This window comes from Pan paniscus, chromosome 13, assembly GCF_029289425.2.
Source record: "Pan paniscus chromosome 13, NHGRI_mPanPan1-v2.0_pri, whole genome shotgun sequence".
NCBI classification, from domain to species: Eukaryota; Metazoa; Chordata; class Mammalia; order Primates; family Hominidae; genus Pan; species Pan paniscus.
Genome location: NC_073262.2, coordinates 129,614,999 through 129,635,220, shown reverse-complemented (window position 1 = coordinate 129,635,220; position 20,222 = coordinate 129,614,999). Strand labels below are relative to the sequence as shown.

Sequence of the window (20,222 nt, the reverse complement as noted above, 5' to 3'; positions counted from 1 at the left end):
CAGAAGTTCTGGAAATAAGGGCTGGGTGTGGTGGCTCACGCCTGTAATCCCAGCACTATGGGAGGCTGAGGTGGGCAGATAACCTGAGGTCAGCAGTTTGAGACCAGCCTGGCCAACATGGTGAAATCCTGTCTCTACTAAAAATACAAAATAACTGGCTGGGCTTGGTGGCGCGCACCTGTAGTCCCAGCTACTCAGGAGGCTGAGGCAGGAGAATCACTTGAACCTGAGAGGCTGAGGTTGCAGTGAGCTGAGGTCATGCCACTGCACTCCAGCATGGCCAACAGAGCAAGACTCCATCTCAGAAAAAAAAAAAAAAAAAAAAAGCCAGGCATTGTGGCCCGTGCCTGTAGTCCCAGCTACTCAGGAGGCAGTACCTTTAGCCTTTGCGGGAGGCAGGAGAATCTCTTGAACTGGGAGGTGGAGGCTGCAGTGAGCCGAGATTGTGCCACTCCACTCCAGCCAGGGCGATGCAGCGAGACTCCATCTGGAAAAACAAACAAAACACAAAAGAAATAAAAGAGCAGAGATTCTGGAAGTAGATGACATATGTTCATAACTCTGGCTCTACCACATAACCCATGACTCAGTTTCCTGATCTGTAAGAAGGGCTGATTGTGAGGATTATGTGGATTCACTAACATAAAAAGCACTTAGAACACGGCCTGACACAGAATAAACAGTACTTGTGTTTGCTATTATTATTGTTGTTTCTTTAAACTAAATTCCCTGAGTAGAATTTCTGGTTTCAAGAATAGGCAGAAATATAGGATTTTCAAAATATGCCACCAAGGTCATCACCGGAAAGAGTTTTAAAGTTAAATCATCTAGAGCACTGGTTCTCAACGTGTGGTTCCTGGGACTGGCAGCATCAGCATCACCTAGGGACTGCTAGAAATGCAGATTCTCAGGCCCCACCCCGACCTACCAAGGCAGATGCTGATTTCTACCAAAGTGTGAGCCAGTGTTCCAGAATGTCATTGGGGTTCTGTTCTCAGGAGCAGTAGGACCGTATCATTGCGCTGTTTAGCCCTGTGTTTCCTATTGATGTTGCTCAGGTGGGTTGGAGGAGGAAGATTAGAGTCCAGGGTTGCTCTAGGCAAGTTAGCTACTCTACTACGTGTGGATGCACAGTCGGGGCCTCACCTGGGGCCGCAGAGGGGCAGGGAGGGGCCTGCGTGGGAAATCTTCGATTCTTGCTAGCTTGCAACACCAAGTCAAACCTCCTTAAACCTCCATGCATCCTTTTCATGACAGGGTTGCTGCTTTAAGGGTAGAGGGTTTCAGTCAGCGTCTGTGTTAACACACTCATTTAATGGTTATCAGGCAAGGCTGGTCCCTCAGTAAGGTGGGGGAGGGAGGCTCCATGAATTCCTCGGTTGACTGGCATCCTCAGCTTTATCATCATCCCCCAGTCACTGGAGGGTGAAGGCAAGAAGCAACAGTGAAAGCCACTTAAGCAAGCCCCTTTGATTTAATGTTTGATCTTAGGCTATGTGTTGGTCTGCTCTGGCCGCCACAACAAAGTATCACTGACACAGTGGCTTAAACAACAGACAATTTTTCACAGTTCGGGATGCAGAAGTCCAAGATCAAGGAGCCACAACAGGGCTGGTTTCTCCCAAGGCCTCCCTCCGTGGCTTGCGGATGCCACCATCTTCCTGTGTCCTCACGTGGCCTCTCCTCTGTGCCATTCCAGGGACATGCATCCCTGGGGTCCCTTTCTGTGTCCAAATTTTCTCCTTGCATAAGGAGACCAGTCAGCCTGGATTAGGGCCCAGCCTAAGAGGCTCATTTTAACAGAATCACCTCCTTAAAGGTCTTATCTCCAAATACAGTCACATTCTGAGATATGGGGACTAGGACTTCAACATATGAAATTTGGGGGTACACAAATCAGCCCATACCAGGCTACTCTGTGGCAGAGAGAGAGAGACAGAGAGAGAAAGAGAGAAAGAGAATAGAAAACAAGTAGAGACTGGAAACCTGGAGAAGGCTAGTAATTCAGGAAATTAGGTATAATAGCAATAAACTCCCTCAAAGACAATGATTGTGTCTGCTCCCCTGACCGAAGGGAGATGGTGGCTAATTATTTGAGGTCTTGACAAAAAAGTAACTGCATACTTAAAGAACCCCTTAAGGATTAACGCAATTGCTGCCAAGTCCCCCAGGTTATATCCAGAGCTCTGCAGCTTGTCAGGGGCAGGGTCTGGTGGTTGATGGCCTCTGCACTTGGCTCCCTTGGGCCTAAGTTTCCTCTCCACATGTGACTGCTCTGTGACTTTTATGAGCCCCAGTCTCTTCACTGGTATAACTGGCATGTACGAGTACCTAGTCATATGGCTGCTGAGAAGACTGAACTGGACAATCCACGTAAAGGGATTAGCATGGCACCTAGCACATTGTAAACACTCAGTAAAAAGCTATTTTAAAAAATTGCTGCACCTATCATGCTCCAGATTTAATGTGACCCCAAATGAAACCGATTAAGTTTCATTCATTTCTCCATCTAGGCTTTGAAACAATCATTATTAAGGAAAATATTTATTATAAATGCCATACATGTTCAGTAGGTTTTTTTTTTTTTTTTTTTTTGAAGTCAAATATATGAAGACTATGAAGAAAATGTGAAAACCTGTCTCTCAACACCTCCCTGGTCTGGCTTCAAATCCTGGCCTAGCCCTTTACGGGATCAGTGACTTTAATTAAGCAAATTATTTGACCTCTCGGGGCCCCAGTTACCCCAACTGCAGTGGAGATAGTAAAATCCCAACTTCATGTCATTGCAAAGACTAAATGAGCTGATGCATTCAGTCAAAGTGGGAAGGAAGCCTGGGGCTGGCACACGGCTGGCACACGGTATAAGCACTGTAAATGCTAGCAGGTGTCATGGTTGCTTTCACCACCAGCATCATAAACTTTTGTGCAGGGTGCAAAGGAGAGCCTGGGCTGGATGGCAGGAGGGGTGTGGATGGCGTCCCTGGGTCTCCTGGGCCTCCCGGACGTAAAGGTGACACAGGAGAAGACGGCTACCCTGGAGGACCAGGTAGAGTTTCAGTCACTCCTCTTTTCTCTGACACTGTAAACCTTAGAGTTGTATACGAAATCTCTGATCTCTCAAGTAGCTTTCCAAACTGGATCCTATTCAGATCATTTGCCTTAGATGCTGACTCACCAGGTATCAGAGACAGAAACAATGAGAACAGAGTGGGATGCATCTCTTATGTTCTAACTGATGTTAAACCATCATAAAACCTAGACAAGGCCCTGCATCCTATTCAGTATTTTCCCAAACTGCTATACATCATCATCAAAGTCTTGGCCATTTCTGCAGTTCACTTTTCAAGGTCATGAAGGGACGGTCAGCCTGGTGGCTGTGGGATCACCCTTAAGAGGCTGTGATGAAGACCTCAGGGACGGTGTGTGTGTTCTCACCCTCTACAAGTGGCCATATTGCCTGGTTTCCTGAGTTCACTTCATCTTATCATAGAGCCATTAGTACACTGATGTAGAAAACAGGGCTCTTTCTTAAAAGAAAAAAAAAAAGGGAAGTGGTGTTGGGAAAGGGGACATAGGACTCTTCCGAATAGAAGTGTGAAACAATGCACCATGTAGCTCGTTAGGCGCATGGATCCAAAGAGCCTGAGACACAATCCCATCTCCAGAGAGTACCTGGCCAGGGATGCAAACTCCTGTACCAGGTTAGTAGTGAGTAGAAACGAATGAGGAGGGCTGGGTGAGGTCTGTAGCAAAATGGAGCTTTGGCTAAAAGCTGCAGCGCAGCTCCAGCCAATTATAGTCTACAGAAATGTGGGCCTACACTCTATACTCTCTTCGTTCAAAATATCAACTTGTAAAATCCTTACAGGTCAAAACACACGAGCAGGCCTGATTCAGTCCACAGGCTACTGCTTTGTCGTCTCTGGTTGACAGTGTAGATGGGGAGAGCCTGCCAGTCTTGCAGAACCAAGGGTGGAACACAAAAAATACCTTTTGGTTTCAATGTCTAACTTCACCTTTTGCTCTTGGCAATTAGAAACAGCTCCTGGCCTTCTGCAATAGTTCAGCCCCTTAGAGGTGCCGAAGGATACAGACCCTGCTCACGTTCTCTAGAACTGTTGATTTCCCATCTGCCAACAAGAATGCTAGAACAAGGCCTTCCTTCCATTTCCCTCTCTTCTCAAAGAGAAGAGCCAAACTTGTAGATGTGGATCCCAAGCCTTTGGCTTTCTCAGAATGGAACTGACAATATGCTGGAACCAGGGAAGAGGTCTGGGAGGTGGAAGAAAGACCGACTTTGGGGAGCACTTGCTCAGCAGTTCAGTCTGGGGAGTCCACACTTGGGGTGTGTCATTACACTGTCCTTGTTCTTTTCTTCCCAGCGTATTTCATAACTTACCTTTTTGTTATGCTTATTGTTTCTTATTTCTCTCTCTTCCTCAAGTGTAATGCAAGCTCTATGAGGGCAGGATTTTCCTCTGTTTTCTGTCTTTATGCTAATGTAGCCCAGGCATCTAGGAGTTGCTTGGAACAAATACTTGATGAATGAGTTGTTGTGTGTACTGCAGCTGTGTAGCTGTGTACGTTCCAGAAGGCGAGGAGGGGCTGAGTCATGCTCCCCTCTGCTCCCTGAGTGCTTAGCACAGTGCCAGAACAGAGGTGCTTAACATATTTGTTAAACCAAACCCCCTAACCTGCCTTCAATTTTTTTCCTTTGTTCCTCCAGGGCCTCCTGGTCCCATTGGGGATCCTGGGCCCAAAGGGTTTGGCCCTGGATACCTCGGTGGCTTCCTCCTGGTTCTCCACAGTCAGACGGACCAGGAGCCCACCTGCCCCCTGGGCATGCCCAGGCTCTGGACTGGGTATAGTCTGTTATACCTGGAAGGGCAAGAGAAAGCTCACAATCAAGACCTTGGTATGGATACAGGATCGCCCATCTCCATTGCCTGAAGAGTAAAATTTGGGGTTAATTTTACTGATTCATCAACACCTTAAATGATCACTAACCTTATATGGGATTATTCTTACTTTTTAAAAAAAAACACTAGCATGGTCATTCTCAGCTAATCCTTTAAACTTATGATCCTATGAAGTGTCAAAGAAGCTCATTCTGGCTATAATTATTATCTGGCTATAATAAGTATATTATTATCTGGCTAATAATAAGTATATTATTAGTTTTATAAAAATGATTCTTCCTCAGTAAGTTAAATGTAACTCTGTTATCAAATGTACTTTTTGCTTCCAAATGTAAATTAACCAGAATGTGGTCAGTTCCTGTACTTACATGTAAAATGGTGCAGCCACAGCATGCTGATGGTTATGTTACGGCACTTGCCAGCATCAACTCCCTACCCTACTCCAATTTAAATTACAGAACTTTATTTTGAGGGTCATCTTTTGGTGCTCCTTGTCACTTCTCCGCTCTCCTCTCTTCCCCTCCCCTCCCCTCTTCTCTCTTCTCTTCTCTTTTGTCTTCTCTTCTCTTTTCCTCTTTTTTTTTTTTTTGAGATGGAGTCTTGCTCTGTTGCCCAGGCTGGAGTGCAGTGGCACAACCTTGGCTCACTGCAACCCCCACCTCCAGGGTTCAAGCGATTCTCCTGCCTCAGCCTCCTGAGTAGCTGAGACTACAGACTTGTGCCACCATGCCTGGATAATTTTTGTATTTTTAGTAGAGCTGGGGTCTTGCGGCCAGGTAGGTCTCGAATATCTGACCTCAGGTGATCTTCCCGCCTTGGCCTCCCATAGTGCTGGGATTACAGGTGTAAGCCACCGTGCCCAGCCCTTGTCAATTTTCAATAGTAGATTTGCAAGCTGCGGGACTGATTTCAAGTCAAAGGCTTAAGTACCTGGCTGCCAGGAAACACTGTCTTTCCAAGAAAATCATGGTTAGAATGGAAGGTGCAGGAAGGATATGCTGACGGGGACAGTTGACGGTGAGGTGCTCGCCATTGCTCTCACTAGGCAGTGACCCCAGCTGTTAAAAAGGGTAGTCAAAGAGTGCAAGCCTGGGCTGGCAACTACTTGTACATCCCCTGCATTTCTCCCTTGGGTTTGGCCATGTCCTTTCCCATCACAAGGGGCTAGTTTCTTTGAGCACAGGAGAAAGGAGGAAGTGATGTTAATATCCTGAATCTGTTTCCTTCTCTCCTTCTCTCCCTCTGCCATCAATTTCTTTCCTGCCTGGTCTTTGTACCATCCGTCTTGCTTCTCCCCCCTTGTTCTAACCAGAGCACACATCTTAAAACTCTGCAGAACTCTTGGGATAAAGTCCAAACTCCTTAACGAGATTGACAAAGGCCACATCCAATGGTCTGATTTATCACTGGACACTCCTGAGACAGACAGTGCAGACACCCTCTCCTCATAGTCCCTGCACTGAACATGTCTGAGTTCTGTGAGCTCCACGATCCCTTATATCCAACCCCCTCTGACGCTATATCTCTCTTTTGAGTAGTCACTACCACCATCTCCAAGCCTGGCTAAATCCTCTTCATATTTCAAGTCCTAACTTAAAATCACATATTCCAGTTATCCTTCCTTGAGGTCCCGGAACCCCACACTTCTCATTCTTAGGGCTTGTTGTGCTGTATTTTCATTGCTTGTTTGCTCATCCAGTTCCCTGCTAGGCCATGAGCTTCCTGAACACAGAGATGTGCTCGGTGCCCACCTCCAGCACCTGGCCCCCTGCTTGGCTCGAGTGAGGGATGAGGGGATGAGGGCTGGCCCACAGGACCAGGGAGGTGTCAGAAATGGCTTCCTCACCACAGAAGTAGGCTTTGGCGAGGGCCTCCAGATTTCAGAACACGTATCTGCAAAGGCCAGATGGAGGAAGGAAGGGTCTGGGAACACCTACATGGGGTGCTTGGACACCAGCTGTCTCTTCTTCCCCTCCCAAGGTCTGGCAGGGTCTTGCCTTCCCGTGTTTAGCACGCTGCCCTTTGCCTACTGCAACATCCACCAGGTGTGCCACTATGCCCAGAGAAACGACAGATCCTACTGGCTGGCCAGCGCTGCGCCCCTCCCCATGATGCCACTCTCTGAAGAGGCGATCCGCCCCTATGTCAGCCGCTGTGCGGTATGCGAGGCCCCGGCCCAGGCGGTGGCGGTGCACAGCCAGGACCAGTCCATCCCCCCATGTCCGCAGACCTGGAGGAGCCTCTGGATCGGGTATTCATTCCTGATGGTGAGTCCCATGCCCTTGAAAACCCTGGCACATTCACCATTTCCTAACACCTTCTCTCGCCATTTCTCTCTGGATTGGACAGTAATTCTGAGCACTCTGCGCTTAGGACATAAGGTCACGGGGACTGTTGCAAACCATAGCCTGTTGGGATGCAGGGCCGTTATCTTTTAAAAACACTTGTGATTGATTTTGATCACATTGGTAGAATTTAGAAGATGAGTTTGCTTCAGCCATCAGTGAAACTGGAGCCAATTTGTGTGCATACTTACCATGCTGACTACGACTCCTTTTCAGCGCTTGTATTTTGTTCTTTATGGAATAATCTAAGGAAAAATGTTAAGATGAGACCCAAACCTGGGTGTGTCCCTGATTGGGTCTGGGGTTGTCTGTGTGTGTCTGAGCCCTAATGCTCTCTTGTTTTCTGGGTAGCACACAGGAGCTGGGGACCAAGGAGGAGGGCAGGCCCTTATGTCACCTGGCAGCTGCCTGGAAGATTTCAGAGCAGCACCATTCCTTGAATGCCAGGGCCGGCAGGGAACTTGCCACTTTTTTGCAAATAAGTATAGCTTCTGGCTCACAACGGTGAAAGCAGACTTGCAGTTTTCCTCTGCTCCAGCACCAGACACCTTAAAAGAAAGCCAGGCCCAACGCCAGAAAATCAGCCGGTGCCAGGTCTGCGTGAAGTATAGCTAGAGAATGCGAAATTCACCAACACGTGGCCAAGAGAAACTTCCTAGGGGGCTAAGACTTCCTAGACTGTGCTAAGAGACGTCATGGTGCTCATTTTGGACTCCCTTTCAGTGGTTCCTTCTGTTTTGTCGTGGTTATTCCCAGAGTCCTCTGGTTCCTTACACATTAAGCAAATGCTGCACGGATGGATTTGTTTGGACCTCCCAATCTAGGGAACCTAGATACTCTTATTTTACTGAGGATGATCGAAGAACTGGCTTTACTTAAAAATATGCTAATTCTCAGAAAGGCAAGTAGATGATAAAGGCCAGATTACAAATTACATTACTGAAAACTTCATTCTTGGGTTAACAGTATCTCAAACAATTGAAGTCAATTCCTCTATAATACAGTGGGCTTCTGGATGGATTTTATAGGAAAAAATAAACAGGTCAATGAATGAAACTAGAAAGCAGAGATTTTCAACATTTCAAAATGATTTCCTCTGTAATCTATTTTTCCATATACTTTAAATAATGGTAAAACCATGACCCAAAGAGAAATTTTTTTTAAAGAAGAAAAAAAAAATTCACACTGCCAGCGTTAACAGTTCCTTTCAAAGGAGAATGAATCATGATGGCAGGAAGGCCCACAGTCGCCGTATTCCAGAGATGCGACATTAGCATAAACACATCACAGATGAATATAAAACATTATGTTCTCTTCTGTATTTTTCAGAGAATAGAAATGCCTACTTTGGCAACCCTTTTGAAAAGTAGCAATTATGGAAAAAAAAATATTCAATAAGAGATTAGGAGCCTAAAAGCTATTAGTGAATATTAAGGTAGTTATTCACAAAAATTGACTCCCCATTGCAGTGAACTTCCAGACAGACTGCTTTTCCCCAGTCGGGGTCCGGCGTGTCACAGGTGCATGCGTGCTAATGGGACTGGCGCTACATGGGGCTCACTCAGGCAGGCACACGCTTCATACAAAGCATCTCACTCCCCTCCCCAGGAGAGCCTGCACAGCTTCTTGCACTCACAACGGACACTTTGCTCCACACACATAATGGCAGCTCACACAGGGACGTGACAGAGCTATCATTATGCACTTGGGAGAAAATTAAGGGCCGACTTAATTAAACTTAGGTAAGAAGATTCATTTAAGTCAGGGTTACCCCATCAGGAGGACATGGCACTATCTATCTTTAAACGAAACAAAGACAATTTATAATTTGAATTTTATGCTCCCGTGGTTGGCTGTTACAGGAGCATCCCATTTTGCCAATTTTAAAGACATTCTTATATTTCATATCAGTCTTGTACCAAGGCAACAGTTTGACATTTGGCATTAGTATTTTCTAAAAAAGTTTAGAATGTGTGTCAATTTATAATGATTATTTTTTCTGTAAAGCAAAAGATCCCTTTTTCTATTTTGCTAGGAATTTGGTGATCTAATCCTAAATTTAAAAGATTTGTTGGAAAAAATTTTTAGGAAACTCACCTTCCTCATCTAAAAGAAAAAGGCATTTTAGAAAAAACTAAAGAAATTTCTCATGAGCGTGACACTCATTTTAGTGCTTTGTTTCCGTGCACTTAAAAATAATTGAGAAGAAAAACTCAATTAAAATTTTGTCTATAAGAAATGTTTTCCTTGCCAAACCTTGATTTGTAATGAGCTCTTATATGCAGAACACATTTCAAATGAGTTTTGCTATGGGCTGCCCCCGGGGTGGCAATTTATTTTAAGAGTATTTTCTGGTAAAAAGAAAAATGTGTATTTTAAGATGAAATATTTTCTTGATGTAGCAGAATATTTCCTAGTTCATTTGACCCATTTGATATTTTTTAAACCATGCTCTGGCATGTTGAATATTTTTGTGCACCTAAAACTTAAGCCAATTTCAATCTTATTTGTGATTACCTTTCTCCTTCCAAAAAAGCTTTATCTATTACCAAAAGTCAACCCGCCTAAAAGTTCAACTTGTTCATCTTGAACTTGGCCTGAGAACATTTTCTGGGAAGAGGTAAGGGTGACAAATGGAACATCAGAAACGTATCTTGCTTGCTAATTATTTTAAACACTTTAATGTTGGTATTAGAGTATTATCTTCATAAGTTAATAAATAAGAAAAAAAAACCCCACACAAACACAGGCTAAATTATGTAGACAGTTTACTCCACAGTGAGCTTGGGAAGGTATCAGACTGTTCAAAATGTTAGTATTACAAGAGCTGTCTCTAAATGCAGCATTAACACTGCCCTCTAATTTTACAAAAGTATTTTAAAGGATCAAAAGGGCGGAAAAATAACTTCTTGGAATAGAAGATCCTGTTACCTTAAACCATTATTTTCTTCACCTGGTTATATATCAATGTGCCTTCAATTACCCTTTCTCTGTGGAGGTGATGAACAAAGCTTTTAAGTTGTTCTCCTAACCCATTATTGGAGATGATCCTTATCAAACCCTTCTCTCCCTGCCTCCCCACCAACCTTGTAGACTGGAACGTGCCTAGATTGCCCTAATGGGAGCTGTTCTGTGCCCGTGCTGGAAATCTGGGATGCTTACTTCTGGGTTCTGATTCTCAGTGAGTGGAGCCCATTCATCCAGGCAGGTTTCCATGCTATGAGTGGCCCTTTCGTTCTGCTCTCACACTCCCCACATTGAAAGCTGAGTCATCGCTGCTTTGGATGGCTACCTCCTCTTTAGCCCCGTGCCCGTCTCACACAGCCTTTGTCTTCCACCTCCACCCTTGCAATAGGCATCTCCCAGTTGGTGCCTTAGTTTCAAATCCCAGTTGCCATCTAAGATCCACCCAAACTTGATTTTGTCACCCTCTGGATTAGAATCCTTCTGTGACTCCGCTGCCCATGAAGTCCAAATGACTTACTTCCTATGGGGTGAAAGGTCCAGTGGGGACTGTCCGAGGGTTCCCTCTAGGAGTATTTCCTGTCATGATGAACTGTGTGCAGCTCTGCAGACACTCCCAGCACCTCTTCGACTTTGCTCCTGCTTCACCAGTGATGTCCTCCCTGGGGTCAGTTTACCCTGCGTGGGAGGTGAATTCCCTGGGGGAAACTTAGGCTCCCTTCTGCTGCTCTTGTGCAGTGCACGGGGCTGTCCTCATTTTCTCCGTTCCCCATTGCTTCTTTAATGTCTCAGTGCACTTCCTTCATTCCATTGCCAAAATGCAAGCCCCTTGAGGGCAGGGACCATGCTTGACTCGTTTTTGTATGCCTAATGCCTAGCACAGAGTTGAACACATTACTGCCAATTCATTTTTTTCAATGACAATTCCATAAACATCATTAGGCATTAGGTGTTCAGCTCTGCATATAAGGTCTTCAGCTCATCAGCAAGACAGTTACAAGTATAAACCACTTCCTATTTCAGAATATTTTAATAGTCAACATATTTGTATACCCACATTCTCTTGTTACAATTATTGCCAGAAAGCCAATTGATAAGCTTTCAAAGTGGGCTTATCACACCCCTCCAAAAATAGATTTTTGTTTTTTCTATTAACAGAAATTTCAGAAATGAGATTTGAGAGATCCGACTGAGAAGACCCTTCAGTAAAATGTGACATGACTTACCTTATGCTGTAATCTGTATTCCCTCAGGATTTAAGAGCTTCCTAGCATAAAATCTTTGCTAAACGTTTGTATACATGTTATTGGTGCTCCGAAAAATAGTCAATGGAATGGTGCACTACAATTGGGCTTTATCATCTTATTTTGAACCTCGTGTAGATTATAGTAAAGCAAACCATTCAGTGTGTTCCAGGAAATTATATTAGATCTGTGTTTCTATCAGCTCACTGGAATAATCTGATAATTGTTACTTTTACTTGGTATGGCTGCAAGAATAGTGGAAAGAAGAGGACTTGAGAGTTGGTCGAACCCAGGTTTGAAATCTGGCTTAGTCATTTTTCAGCTGTTATCCTGGGTGAGTTTTGCCAACTTTCTTAGCTTCATTTCCCTCATTAATACGGTGGGACATGACAGCTACTCTTGCACTGAAAATTAAGTTAGATTACCTGTCTAGCATACCCATCATCATACACTTACTATGGTCACATTTTGTATTTAAAATAAACTAATATGAAAAATATTTCTTTTTTTTACACAGAATTATGATTCTCACAGGGTATATAAATTACTGATTAGAATTATTTATATGTGGCCAATTCTTAATGTCATTGGGAATGCTGTTTCATTTCAATCCTCAAAGTTACTGTAGCACAGAAAATATCACAATTTCCTGTAGGGACATTATCAGTAAGTTCTGCAGGGAACAAACAATTGACATTAAAAATCAGTACTCTGCAATTGTCACTGTTATTATCTGCTAGAAACTCTGCATAATGCATTTTAAACCACCAAGGCTGGCTGCCACATCCATGTGAAATGCTTGAATTTTATGGTGCTTAAATATTTAATAATTCATGGGAAAAATGTGAAATGTGTCTAATAAATTGCATCCCTTTCTCTAACCTCTGGTTGTAAAGTTAAAGACTTTCAGCATGTAACTTTTGCAAGATGCCTGGTCTGCCATTGGCACTTAAATCTTTGTTGTATTACGATTTATAATATGGTTCATTATATATAAAATTCTGTGATGACTTCCAAAAACAACTGTGTTTTATCTGGTGCATTTATTTTCTTTCAAGCCAATGCGGGTTTACTTTTTTCTTCTAGCTTACATTGTAATGTGGCTCACACTTGTGGAAGTGTGAACTGCAGAAGGGAAGAGTGTAGGCTGGAAAGGATGGGATTCGGAGGCTCTTGGAAACACTGTTCTATGCACAGTGATGGCACGCAGAAGAGAAATGAAAGCAGGCTTCAGGGGGAAGGTCTGTATCAACCCCACGGGAGCTGCTTGGGCAGTGGTCAGTGGGCATGGGGCTTACACCCTCTTGGCCTCAGCTGTCTCATTAGTTGAGTGAGAATAAGACCACCTGCTTCACAGCATTGTTGGGAGGATTCAAGGTGTGAAAGTCAACTACAAAGAGATTTATGAAACCAAAGATATTGTTACTTTTAACCACCATGACTTGAAGTCAGGAGTTAGGTATTGATTATTACATTTCTCTTTATAGCCAAACATGGGGGTAGGTGGAGTGCAGATATTCAATAACTGCTTTGTGGCCTTTTTTTTTTTTTTTTTTTTTTTTTGAGACAGGGTCTTGCCTGTTGCCCAGGCTGGAGTTCAGTGGTACAATCATGGCTCACTGGAGCCTTGAACTCGCAGGCTCGAATGATCCTCCTGCCTCACCCTCCCCAGTAGGTGGGCTACAAGCATGTGCTACTGTGCCTGGTTAATTTTTAATTTTTATAGAAGCAGGGTCCTGCTCTGCTGCCCAGGCTCGTCTTAAACTCTTGGCTTCAAATCATCCTCCTGCCTCAGCCTTGCAAAGCACTGGGATTACAGGCATGAGCCATTGCACCCAGCCTTGGACCTACTTTTAAGTAGGAAGGAACTTCATTGGTATTTGGGCCAACCTTTTACCTGATTGATAGAGAAATAAGGGTACTCAACTAACATTCCCTGACCATCTACTATGTGACAGCAGCAGTATTGGCTCTGCTATATATGCTTCCTCTCAACCCTACAGCTGTCCTATTTTGCAGACAAGGAAACTGAGCTTTAGAGAGAATAACTACTTTAAGGTCATACAGTCACTATCTAGTAGAATCCAAACCCTCGTCTGTCTGTTCTAAAGATAATACTTTTATCCTTTACTCCATTACCTCCCAGCAGCTTTACCCATTCGTGAATTGGTTAGAAAATAGAGGGTCTCACATAGAGGTGTCCTGGATTGCTCCTGTCACTGCAAAGCCCCTTGTTTTACGGGTTCTAAGGAAGCCCATCCAGCTCAGCTTGGAGACTGTCTCAAGCTGTTCTGGAGGGAGGGGGTGAGGAACCCATGAGGACAGAGCTATTTTGGGGGATCCCACAGGCTTTTATCTCAGGGTCAACTGAAAACCAGCCATGTCCGAGGTGGGCGGATCATGAGGTCAGGAGATCGAGACCATCCTGGCTAACATGTGAAACCCCATCTCTACTAAAAATACAAAAAATTAGCTGGGCAACGTGGTGGGCACCTGTAGTCCCAGCTACTTGGGAGGCTGAGGCAGGAGAATGGCATCAACCTGGGAGGTGGAGTTTGCAGTGAGCCAAGATCGTACCACTGCACTCCAGCCTGGGCAACAGAGCGAGACTCTGTCTCAAAAAAAAAAAAGAAAAAAAAGAAATGAAAACCAGCCATGTCTCCTGTATTAGTCCATTTTCATGCTGCTGATAAATTTTCATACCTGAGACTGGGCAATTTACAAAAGAAAGAGGTTTATTGGACTTACAATTCCACGTGCCTGGGGAGGCCTCACAATCATGGCAAAGGTGAAAGGCACGTCTCACATGGTGGCTGACAAGAGAAGAGAGCTTGTGCAGGGAAGCTCCCCTTTTCAAAACCATCAGATCTCGTGAGACATATTCACTATCACAAGAACAGCACGGGAAAGACGTTCCCCCATGATTCCATGAGACCTCCCACCGAGTCCCCTCCCATGACACGTGGGAATTCAAGATGAGATTTGGGTGGGGACACAGCCAAACCATATTACCTCTGGAGCCCCTAGAAACCCAAGGTCAGTCATTTAGGGCAACTGCTCTGAGCTGGAGAAAGGAGGATCTGAAGGCCCTTACTTGATGCTCAGTCACTGCAGCACCAGCCAACTTAGTCATTTTTGTTCTCCCATTTGCCAGCAAGGCAATTCCTTCATACATTATCTCTAGGGGGTAGCTTGCATCCTCAGTGATTATATACTTAGTGGTTATAATTTTATCAGCCACAGATGAAATTCTCAACCTGTAATCATTTTTATGTTTGATAAAAGTAGGGAAAATTGTATAATGAGGAGTAAAATGTTCTTCTGGTCCCCAAGCAGTCAGTCTGCTTTACATGCAATAAATGGTGTAAAATGCACTTGTGCGCACTGAAATTTGAGAAGTACTTTGGTGCCTATAAACCACAGGGGACCTGTTAAAATGTAGATTCTGATCATTTGGTCTGGGGAGCAGGAGTCTGAATCTGTAGAAGCTTCCAGGTGCTGTGGGCCCTGGGTGCACACCCTGAAGAGCAGAGAGGTTGGCCTTGGTGCTCCTCTGTAACGAGAGTCTGAAGACCTTGTTCAATTCCATTAATAATTATCTGCTACTAAGGATATGCAAGATAGATTTAAATTGTTGAGGGAGAGGATCTTGTAAAGAGATAGTATCTCAAGGTCAGAGGCAGGCAATAACTTGAAAGAATCTCAAATAAATATCATGAATCTCTTAAGTTACAAACTTTCGTTTGATTTTTGTGTTTAGAATTTTCATCCAGGCACTAAACAAGTTATCTAAGGGGGAAACAGTGAGAGAAAGACACAGTAATTTCACAACTTCCTGGCAGAAACCCTCACTGGAGGTGGCTGAGCAGTGTTTTTCAAAATACTTAGAGAAGGGATCCAGTTTCGCATCCAGAGAGCCACATAGCAGAACTGTTGTTTCTAGGGTTTTGCTTGTGTGTGTCCCAGATTCCAAGAGTCTCTTTAAGCCACATGATGCCATTGATTTTATGACACTACTCTCTTCCCAAGCAGCAATACCTATTATGACCAAATTTAATGATTTCTATTATATTAGCAACATTTTAGTTTTTCTAAAGTATAAATCACATATCTAAATCTGCCAATTCATCTGTCATCTGATCGAGATGTTAAGATCATTCTCTCTCTGCCCCTAAATACCACAGAAGGAAAAAACGTTAGCACAAACACATCCAACGCAGACCTGTAAAAAGCACATGGCAAGATTCGGTACTACTCACAGGGACTCCTTGGTGACACTTTTTGGTCGTGTGGGAATCTTGAGCTTTGTGTACCAGGTCACAGCATTCGATGCAGTGGGACATGTCTTCAGACTGACAAAGGCCCCGAAGTCTCTATTTCTACCAGCAAATGCTTTCCATCATTCTTTCCTTGACGTGATTCAAGGGGAAAAAAAAAGACCTACAATGATATCAATAAGCACCAGGCACTAGTGTTTATGTGCGCCACTGGTGACAGTATAAATGAGCTTCTCTTTTTGTTTCAATCCACAAGTATTTATTGGTTCTGACATTCCAGACAACGTACTGCTCAAGGCACTGTGAGGAGAGACCGAGAAACAGATGGTCCCTGCCCTCATGAAGCTTACAATTTAAAGACAAAGACATTCTCTCATTGCAGCATAACCAGCAATTCCAAGTGGTATGTGGAAACTGTGTAGATGTGGTTGTGTCTGTTACAGGATTCAGATGGGGGCTGGATGAGGAGGATCTGAATGGGCCAAGAGAGAGGAAAGAGCTGTTCCATGTAAAAGCACAGTACAGAATGTCACAAGATCAGGAACACTCACAGCCTGAGCAGTGAGACTAGTTACCAGCCTCTGTGAAGGATAAATGGGGCTGAGGTCCAAAGGCTGGTTGAAGCCCACTGTTGAGGCTAATGACTTTGACCTTTATCCTTTGGCAGCAGAGAGCCAATGAAAGGTATTTGAGATGCTGAGTGGCATCATGAAAGTGAATTTTGGAAGACTAAGCTGGAGTTATGTAGAATTGAGTGAGGAGGTATTGTCAAGTATTGAACAGAGCAAATAATTGAGATACTGAGACTCTCTAAGCTGAGAGTCTGTGATTCTAAAATAAAATACTAGCAGCCATGAAAAAAAAAAGACAGAAAGAGAAGAAACTTAGGGAATGACTGCAATGATTCATGGGAAGGGAAAGGAAGAAGTTATATATATATATTTTGACTAATTGAATGCTATTCTTTACTGAATACTGAATCTCTCCAGAAAAACTAAGACTGGGAACAAGGAGGCCAGGTCTGCCAGCTACCCCATTCTCGCCCTGCCTTGCAGTGCAATTTCCAGGGTAGGGGGAGGTGGTCTTTCTCATCCCTTTAGCTTACTTACTCCCCAGGCAGCAGAACATGTGCCAAATAGATAGACAGGATCTAGTTCTACTCAAACTAGTTATTTACTGCAGCAGGCAATTTAAAAGGATGGAGGAGGTCTGAACAATTATGTACAACTTTGGAATCACAGGCAATACATTCAGAGTCATTAAGAGGAAGCAATTTTAACTACTGCCTCCTCTTCAGAACCAAGTAAAGATTCTGCATTAAAAGGTCTCTTAAGTTGACTGACCACACCAAACTGTGGGAACCTGGGGCTTAACAGACAATCAGGGAGCTACTAACAAATAAACCAAATTAAAAAATTAGCTCTAAGTGCTTATTCCCTACTAGAGATAATTAGTCTAATACACTTGCTCACTGGCTTTTGTCTTTCTCAATCCAATTCCAGTTTGTTGGCATAACTTTAGGGATTCCTTATTGTAGAGGAAAATAAAATAAAATGGACATTCCAAACATAAGCACTTGTTACAGGCAAGTCCATTAACTAAAATAATTATAATAATTTCCAGAACATCTTTATTGTTGTGCTAAAGTAACTGGTTTACATTTATAACTAAAATGACCTTTCTCACATCGCTAAGATGTTCCACTCCATAAACAGCCATGCGTATCACAATTTTACCACCCAAAATCTAATCCTGTGTCTTTGTATCTGACAAGTCAAACAGAGCAAGGAAGTACTACTAGTGGACTCAAGTGATATAAAAAAATAAAAATAAAATACTTCCATATACAGTGACTGGACTCTTAATACAATGGAAAAAATACTTTGGTGAAATACTGACATGTAATGAGCCCCTATCGTGAGCCTTTGAGGTTGGAAAGGGGAGACGGGGAGTGAGTGGAAAGATAACTAAGACTCAGGCCTCATTACAGAGTCATTCACAATCCATGTTCCCACGTGGAAGGCACACCTTTGTGTAGCTGTGCACAGTTAATAATAGGGGCAAGATGTGTCATAGCAGAATTACCAAATGCTATAAAAGTGGCATGAAAGAAAGAAGTTACTTCTAATTGGGGTAACGGGAGTCAAACTTACAGAATTTGGGAGAGAGCAGTAACATTTAGCTTGAATATTTTAATTTAAACACATTTAAAGCTTCTAGACTCACAGGTACCATTTATATTATAAAGAAGATGTAGTTTTACATCAGTTATAAATTAACCAAAGGAGCTCAGATATTACTGGGCCAGCCAGGAGGCCAAAGAGCTCCCAAGGCTCCAGTGGTTTTCTTAGCTCATTTCCATGCAGGTGTCAAGGCCTCTTCCAGGTAAATTCAGATTGGATTTGGACACAAAACTCCATGGTCAATATGCTCCAAATTTGCTGAATGTATCAACAGAAAAATTGATAAGACAATACCACCAAAATGTTAACCCTGGGTACCTCTAAGGGTAGGGCTACAGGTGACTTTAAAATTGTGTATGTATTTATTTGTATTTCTGTTTATATTGTGAATTTTCTCAATGGACACATAGTATTTATTTTTAAGTCTGTTTTCTTGACTATATATTTGTTATTATATAAATGTTTTCCTGATTGTAAAAGTAACACACACACATAAACACATCTTCCAAGAGAGTAATATAAAATTATAAAAATGAAGAAAGCAAAATCCCATGTACTCCACTCCCAAAGATTACCCCTGCTAAGATTTGGGTATATTTCTTTCCAGATGTTTGCCTTATGCATCTGGAAGGCATATCTATTATGTGCATAATCAGAAAACTATATAAGTTGCAGATCAAAAAAGGAAGATCTTTTCCTGCTTCTCTCTTTTAAAATATCTCTGTTGACAGTAAGACATCAGTGATCTTCTGACTTCATCCTTTTATTCATGGAACACAAGCACCAGGAAATGCCTTAAACGACTCAGACAGACAATCTGTGGATTGTAACGTGGCGGGGCCCAAGGGCGTGTTTTGGACATTTGGCTAGGACAAGTGGCTGGTACAATGGCCAATTAAGAGGCACTTTTATGAGGAAAAACATACTTTCTGCAAGATAGATCTCTAGTGACCGATCCACCAAATGCCTTCGCTCTACTCTGTATGTGGCATCTGCTGCTACTTTGCTGATGCGTTAAATGACGTCCTATCTCCTGGACACACAAGCTGCCACTGGGAAGGGGCTGGGAACCTACATTGCTGGTGTCACTGATACTAATGGTGTGTGTAGGAGTCTTCCCCACCTTAGGTCTTTCTTACACTTCTTCAATAAGACTTTCTATAAAGGCAGAGCAATACCAGAGCAGAGCGAAAGCCCTGCAAACACCAGCCAGACGCAGGGGCCCGAGGAGCTGAGGAGCTGAGGCGCCGGGGTTGGGGAGAGTAGGACAACATTCGGCCAAGGCAGCCACATCCTGTTCCTGGACAGCCGCAGTGGCAATGCGCCAGGAGGACGCGGGGATGGCTCCACACCCGCTGCCAAGTCAAACACGGGGCACTCCAGGCAGAATGAGGGACTAATCTTCCCGACTGGTGTAAGTAAAACCTCCTGGTGAAGGTCACAGTCTTCAAAAGCAGACCGAGGCAGAGGCATCGCTGAGTCAGCAGTGAGAGAAGGGAGGGTGGAAACTGGTCTCTTCATGGAGGAAGTGACCTGTTTATGAGCAAGAACAAGGCCGGGAGAAGGCCCACTCCCCACAAGCTGTGAGTTGACTCATAGGGGCCATGGGACTGTCCCAGGTGATGTGAGCGATCTGGAGCAATACCGGTGTACTCTGCTTTTGTTTAAAATGAATTAAAATGAATTAGGGGCTTGGGGAATGAGCCAAATGGGCAATAATTACACGAATAGGCCATGTCTTCCCAAGATGCCACCTCACTGGCTATCGAATCTGTGAAGCCGCTGTCTCCTCATTTCTTCTGGTGAGAGATGAAACCCGTAGGGTGGTGGGCTATTTCTGGTATTTCCTGTAGTGAGAAAGCCAAAGGAAAAATCAATCATTCTGATGTGACAAGGCATGTGTACCCTGGGATTCCAAGGGAACAAAGTGATAGCTTGGGTGTCATCTTCATTTTAACACAAAACAGAAATATAACAAAGATTTTTCAACTTCAGCTGTCAGTACTAAATTTCAACATCAAGTAAATATTTTTAGAGTGGTTCAGCCATGAATCTGATTTGACTCATTTTGAGGCTTCTTGATAATCTTCCCACTTGTATTTTTCCTTCCATCGTGCTCCATAATTTGCATCATTTAGGCTTACACAGTATCTCAAGGGCTTATTGTCTTTTTTTTTTTTATGCCCATATATAACTTTTTGCCACCTTTACTAACTTCCCCACCAACTAGGCTGGTTTGGCTTCTTCTGATCAGCCTTTGGGTGCTCCTTTTCTTCCCTCTAACGTGCCG

General features: G+C 43.6%; 2 protein-coding genes across 8 annotated transcripts in view; one reads left to right on the top strand and one right to left on the bottom strand.

Moving 5' to 3' along the window:
• COL4A4 (collagen type IV alpha 4 chain) overlaps window positions 1–14,044 on the top strand; it is a 163,432-nt gene extending 149,388 nt beyond the window's left edge. Inside the window, exons 45-48 of the mRNA XM_003821828.5 lie at window positions 2,930–3,046; window positions 4,727–4,915; window positions 6,900–7,186; window positions 7,616–14,044. Of these exons, the coding sequence (XP_003821876.2) occupies window positions 2,930–3,046; window positions 4,727–4,915; window positions 6,900–7,186; window positions 7,616–7,879 (857 nt within the window). The 3' untranslated portion in view covers window positions 7,880–14,044. The remainder of the gene's footprint in view (window positions 1–2,929; window positions 3,047–4,726; window positions 4,916–6,899; window positions 7,187–7,615) is intronic.
• Window positions 14,045–14,189: 145 nt separating this feature from the next.
• RHBDD1 (rhomboid domain containing 1) overlaps window positions 14,190–20,222 on the bottom strand; it is a 164,056-nt gene continuing 158,023 nt past the window's right edge. For all 7 annotated transcript variants that reach the window (XM_063595295.1, XM_055109154.2, XM_034955301.3 and 4 more), the window contains one exon: window positions 14,190–19,779. In XM_063595295.1, the coding sequence (XP_063451365.1) occupies window positions 19,688–19,779 (92 nt within the window). In that variant the 3' untranslated portion in view covers window positions 14,190–19,687. The remainder of the gene's footprint in view (window positions 19,780–20,222) is intronic.